General features: G+C 40.0%; 1 protein-coding gene across 1 annotated transcript; it reads right to left on the bottom strand.

Annotated features, from left to right (window-relative positions):
* Nucleotides 1–1929: 1929 nt before the first annotated feature.
* Nucleotides 1930–6786, bottom strand: LOC130368893 (uncharacterized). Its single transcript, XM_056573269.1, has 2 exons — nucleotides 5742–6786; nucleotides 1930–3380 (listed from the first exon to the last, which is right to left on the bottom strand). Exon 1 carries the CDS (start codon nucleotides 6560–6562, stop codon nucleotides 5759–5761), a length of 804 nt encoding a protein of 267 aa, XP_056429244.1. The 5' UTR covers nucleotides 6563–6786; the 3' UTR covers nucleotides 1930–3380; nucleotides 5742–5758.

Below are 6786 nucleotides of genomic sequence, written 5' to 3'. Positions count from 1 at the left end.
TTTGGGAGTTACTACAGGATTGGTGTCCCAAAATTGTCAAAAAGCAATAGCTTTTATAAATAGTGAAAAGTGAAGAAAAAAAAAAAACTTCAGCTGTCAGCAGGCAATAAAGGACTAGTGAAAGGTGTAGTAGCCAGCAGACAGCAGGCAGCGGGAACTAGTGTTAACTGTAGTGGACAGCAAAGGTGGTGGTCTGGTGGTAGTTGTAGTAGCTGTAGTAGCTAGTGGTGGACCATTGATAGTTTTAGTAGCTGTAGCAGACAGTGATGGACTAATGATAGTTGTAGTCCTTGGACAGCAGATAGTGGTGAACTAGCAGTAGCTGTAGCTAGCAGACAGCAGGCAGTGGTGAACAAGTGGTAGATTTAGCCAGCGGACATAAGGAAATAGTGAACCAGTGGTAGCTCTAGCCAGTGGACTGCAGACAGTGGTGGGAAAGTGATAGTTGTAGCCAGTCCTTACAATGCCACTCCATGTGCTTATGTAGAGCTGTAGTTCCTAAACTAGCAGTAGCTGTAGCCAGCAGACAGCAGGCAGTGGTGAACAATGGTAGATGTAGCCAGCGGACATCAGGAAATGGTGAACTAGTGGTAGCTCTAGCCAGTGGACAGCAGACAGTGGTGGGAAAGTGATAGTTGTAGCCAGTCCTTACAATGCCACTCCATGTGCTTACGTAGAGCTGTAGTTCCTAAACGCAGGGCATGGCTATGCTTCAATTCCCGTTTACAGAAATGACACTGTGCCACCACTACCGGACTGTGCCCATTCTCCTCAAATATCTCTTCATTGTCCCCACACTCCTTAAAGCGGGAACTTCACAGCTTCCCCCTCTGCAACAGACTTGAAAGGTTGACAATAGTAGAAAAAGTTACAGGCTGCACTCACCTAAATTGATTAGGTGAGTGCAGCCTATAACTTTTTTCTACTATTCTCTAATTTTAATACTGTATGGTTTAAGGTTTTGCACTCCCAGTCACCCTTTTTGAAACTGAACTGTGGACTCTAAATCCTATGTGATATATATATATATATATATATATATATACAGCAACAGGAGAATACAGCAGCACACTGCTAGCACAAAGATATAGATGAAACATGAGTATATAGATAAAACATGAGTATATAAATAGAGCATGAAAAGCTATACAGCCGTAGTGCAGTAAAGGAAAATATGAAACCACAAAATTATGAGGTACTTAGCTTGCAAATTTGGCGCCAAATAGCGTGGACCGTCCCACCACGGTAAGGGGACCTCATTCTGGGACGGATCTTACACTATGAATATGCCTCTGTGTGAACAGTACAGCAGGCATTGTAAGGTCTGAAACATCCAAGGCACCTTATATACACCTAATAGAGGTGGGTGGGGTGCAAGAGCCAACTTATTCTTTGGTTGTATTACACATACGGGGGAGTGGCTACCTCCATGTTGGCTCTTGCACCCCACCCACCTCTATTAGGTGTATATAAGGTGCCTTGGATGTTTCAGACCTTGCAATGCCTGCTGTACTGTCTGTACTGCCTTTACAATAGTTTGGAATCAATAGTGCTGGCCAAATTATTCTTTGGGTATATATATATATATATATATATATATATATATATATATTCAAAAACAATGCAGCACTACTTCACCATTAGATGTCCGGTGCCAGCGCCCTGACTCGATCAAAGTCCATGTAATAGAAAACAATGGCGCAGCACTCGAAAATTGCAAAAAAGTGTAAAAAATTTTATTCCTTCATGTCAAAATTCAAAGCGACGTTTCAGCTCCTCAATGGAGCTTTTTTCAAGCATGGTGATACAATGAACTATGGGGTTTCTTATACCCCGTGCAATCAATACATTCATCAAACAATTAATAGTGCAAATATCGTATATAACTCGTGAACAATACATAAATACAGTGAGTACAAAGTTATAAGAGTACATAAGTACATAAAAAAGTGCATAATACCCGTTTTATGGGAAGTTAAAAACAATGAGGCTTGAAACTGTACTGCTCCATATTAACAAGCAATTAAATATACAGCTGTATAACATACATAATTACAATATGCATAGAAAAAACAGGATAGATAGCTCACCCGCTCTGTGTTTGAAGATGGCGCCGTTAGCTTGTATACAAATGCACTGCGCCTGCGTGCAATACAGTATTCTAGGGCTTCCGGGACCTGTGATGTGTCATGTGATCAGACATCACATGATCGCTCCTCTGAGCCCAGCGATCACAGTGTAACGCCGGCCACAACACTCACATGGTCTAGGTTACCATAGTAACTAAATAAACAGTGTGGGAGATATAGAGCTACAAACCTATTGGCTGCAAGGCCCCTGGATATATCGCTATGTCTCCAGAGGCATCTTGCTGCACAGTATGTGTGCACACTGTTAACTGTGTGAATGCTGGACTAAATAAAGAATATGTGTTGTGTAAAAAAAAGGAAAAGGTGTTGTGTGAAGTGCTGATTGTGACCAAAACTAATTTACTGTGTACTCTATACTTAAACCACTCTGTGATAAAAATAATTTCTTAGGGACAAAAGATTTTTTATAGTGAAAAAAATAAAGAATAAATAAATAAATAATACTAATAATAATAAAAATACAAAATCACCCAAAAATGATAAAATGTAAGGAAAAAATACAAAATAAACTATAAATGAGTAAATAAAATAAATAAAATTACTCTGGAGGTTGGTAAAATGAGTCGGACCTTCTATATCCAGTGTAACATGGATGCACAGGACATCACAGTCATATCTTCCTAATATATTAGAAACTTTAACTCAAGAAAATAATTCTTCTTTATTCAAAAAAAACTCTTCATGATTTTTTTGCCCTGATTTTGAGGGGAACTCCCTGGTAAGTAGAACCACGAGTCCCGGCCCCCCTGAGAGGGTCAAGGACCCATAGTAAACGGGGAGAACTGATGTCAGAGACCCTAGTGAAAAGGCCCCATGACACCCGATCAACCCCCTACAACCTATTCAGGAGTGCGCCCGCTTTTCAGCAGCGCCCTGCCCCTCTTATGGCTTTTCCCTAATAGCAGTTGCGACAGGATGTCCTGGTACCCTGGTCTCCTATGGTCCCCCTATATAACCAACCTCCCAAGGGGGAATAAAGCATAATCCAAAAAAAATAAAAAATAAAAAAATAAAAATAATTAAGAAATAAATAGATAAATAAATAAAATTGTGTGAATGTGCATGTTGCTCAATGTAAATTTTTATTATTATAACTATACAAACAAAAATATAAAGGATTGCAGCTATCAGCTCCCACATATAATATTATTAATGCAATTTAGACAGTATTAAACAGAGCGAGTGGCGTCCTCCTTCACATGATATCCACTTAATTTCTTGTATCAAGATCTGCAACAACATCAAGAAATATAAAGATTAGTCATATTATCAAGTATCACCTTTAAATATGCTGAATTCAGGTCAACATTATCCAAGGGCTCAATTGTATGTGCCTTAAACAGCATTAAACTCCACATTAAGGCCATTAGGGCGTAGACAATTCAATTGGTGTATCCACCATAACTCTCTTTTTCGTAATAACGCTAATCTATCCCCCCCTCTTGCTGGGATGGGCACATGATCAATAGCCATAAACCTTAGTTCTCGTTCCCCATGGCCTTCTTCGCAAAAATGCTTTGAAACTGGCAAATCCAATCTGGATTTCCGAATACTATAGCGATGGTTGTTAATTCTCGTTTTGAGGCTCCATGTTGTTTGCCCAACGTAAAGTAACTTACATGGGCAGTACAACACATATATGACCCATGTGGAATCACAGGTGAGAAAATGTTTTAGTGTGTAGGCACGTTGTGTCACGGGATGGACAAAGACAGAACCTTTAACCATTGATGAACAGTTTACACAGGATAAACATGGAAATGAGCCTGATTTCGAGGCTCCAATCGTCATCTGTCTTAATCCACCTCCTGAACCAATATGAGATCTCACTAATCTATCTTTGAGATTTCTCGACCTTCTATAAGACATTAATGGATTAGAAGAGAATTCCTGCACATTTTTGAAGCCGCTTTTCAATATGTGCCAGTGTTTATTTATGATTCTGGAGATTTGTCCGCTGCACACGGAGTAGGTAGAGGTGAAGGGAATCCTAGTTTGTATTCTTTTAGGCCTGGTGACAAGTGTGGATTCTCTTGACATGTGTGACACTGTCTGTTTGTGTTTATCCACTATCCTCTTGGGATAGCCCCTATGCAAAAAGTCAGTAGTCATTTGTTTTAGTGACTGTTCCAATGCCGTATCGTCTTCAATCACCCTTCTCGCACGTAACATCTGACTGTACGGCAGGGACTCTATCATTCTGCGTGGATGACAACTCGTATAATGTAACAGTGTATTCTTGTCAGTTGGTTTGGAATAGAGATACGTATGTAATGTTCCTCTCTCATTGGTGACTAAAACATCTAGGAAACTCACACTCTCTGTGGACTGTACCATGGTGAACTGGATATTTAAGTCAATCGTGTTCAAAAATTGATGAAAAAGGTTGAGCTCATCCAAAGAGCCTTTCCATAGGAGGAAGATGTCGTCTATAAATCGCCACCACCCCAGACAATGTCTGAAGTGGTGGGATGAATAGACGACACCCTCCTCCATGGCTGTGACGTACAGGTTCGCATACATGGGCGCCACATTCGTCCCCATGGCGGTCCCAGTTAACTGTAAAAAAAATTGATCATCAAACAAAAAATAATTTTGTGTCAATATCAAAAAAAGTAGCTGTAACATAAAATCCTGGGCCGCCATGGAGTATGTGGATTTAGAAAGTGTGTCACGCACTGCGTCCATGCCGCGATCATGATTAATGGACGTGTATAAACTTATGATGTCAAATGAAACTAAAATCACATCAGAAGGAACTGTAATGTTTTGTATTTTCGTCAGAAAGTCACTGGTATCCCTGATGTAAGACCTAGCTGCAAAAACGAAGGGTCTAAGAACCCTATCAAGGAAGATAGATGCCCCACTTAATACTGAATTTCGTCCAGAGACGATAGGTCTCCCTGGGGGGTCGATTAAACATTTATGTATTTTAGGCAAGACATAAATTGAGGGAGTTACCGGATATTTAATCAGGAGAAACTCCCTCAACTTATTGTCTATCAATCCATCATTGAAGGCTTGTTCAACAATGTTGGAAAGTTTAATCATTATAGCCTGTTTTGGATCACTCTCAAGTTTCATATAAGTTCTTACATCAGATAATTGCCTCTGTATCTCGTGCTTGTACTTGATGGTGTCCATAACTACGACCCCCCCACCTTTGTCGGCGGGTTTAATTGTGAGGTCGCAGTTCTGGACAAGTTCATCAAGTGCCATTTTTTCCGCCTTAGAAAGGTTACACTGTCTAATACCAACAGTATCTACATTAGATTTCAATTGTTCTATATCATCCCTCACTAAGAGCATATAGGTTTCCAATGCATGTGGCGCCACCGCAGGATTAAAGGAGGAACGATTGAACAGACCAAAGCTGCTCAAACACAACTCCCGTCCGACAGGGCCATCACCACATCGATCCCCCAAATGCTCCTGTGAACTGAACCATATTTTCAATTTTAAACGTCTGAAAAAAGCCTGTAAATCACATTCAAAGGTAAACCAATCTGGACTGGTAATCGGACAAAATGACAAGCCCTTAGATAATAAAGACAGTTGAGCATCAGTCAGTTGAATAGATGAAATATTTACCACAGTTTCAGGCGAGCTTATGTCTTTTTCTTCTGTTGTCGGGCAAATTGAATCTTGCCTTGTTTCTGGCTTCTGGTTTTTGCGGCCCCTGTGTCTCCTGCGCCCACCCCTTCGGGTTGGTTTCTTGTAGAAATGTTGGGAGGAGAATCCTCCATTAGTCCGTCCTTCACTAAAAAAGAAGATTGATCAATAACATGTTCATGTTGAGTCTTATTTTTTCTCCCACGTCTAGGTGTTGTTCCTTGTGTGTTGCCATTGTTGTATTCATTATAGTTCCAAGTGTATACACGACCTCTGTTGTAATCCCCTAGATCTCTATGCCACTTTTTCTTTTTAATGTCCATGGTATCATTCTTAAATTTTTCCAAAAAACCTTTGGTTTTTTCCATGTAAGCACCAAGCTCCTCTCCTGACAACATGGTTCCCAGATTCATCTCAACTTCTCTTAATTTCTCCTTGGCAGCACACAAATCCTTTTGCAAAAAATCCAAATTAAGTAAAATAATGTCCAAAGCATACCGGTCAGAAATTGATTCAAACATCTTTTTAAACTCCAGATTCTCTGAGAAAACTGTAGGCCTTAACCGTGACCGCATACCTCTGGGTATCCTTTTGCATTTGTAATATTCGCCCAAAGTCACTAAATGTAGCTCCAACATAATAACTCTCCTGGATTCATACTCGAAATTTCTTTTCACATCAACAATAGCAGGTACTGCTAGAAAGGCAGCATCACCCTTTACGCCATTCAGAATCCTGTTAACTTCTCCTTCAGCATATGATGAGACATGAGGTATAACTTCATTTAAATCACCCTCCATAATTGACTGTGTGCCAGCAAACAAATCATAGACATATATTCAAAAACAATGCAGCACTACTTCACCATTAGATGTCCGGTGCCAGCGCCCTGACTCGATCAAAGTCCATGTAATAGAAAACAATGGCGCAGCACTCGAAAATTGCAAAAAAGTGTAAAAAATTTTATTCCTTCATGTCAAAATTCAAAGCGACGTTTCAGCTCCTCAATGGAGCTTTTTTCAAG

The sequence above is a fragment of the Hyla sarda genome, chromosome 4 (assembly GCF_029499605.1).
Source record: "Hyla sarda isolate aHylSar1 chromosome 4, aHylSar1.hap1, whole genome shotgun sequence".
NCBI classification, from domain to species: domain Eukaryota; kingdom Metazoa; phylum Chordata; class Amphibia; order Anura; family Hylidae; genus Hyla; species Hyla sarda.
The sequence above is the reverse complement of the archived record's forward strand: the minus strand, read 5'-3'. Positions and strand labels throughout refer to the sequence as shown.

Coding starts and splice junctions, on each gene's coding strand:
- LOC130368893 (XM_056573269.1), bottom strand. CDS start 6,562: ATGGAGGGTGATTTAAATGAAGTTATACCTCATGTCTCATCATATGCT.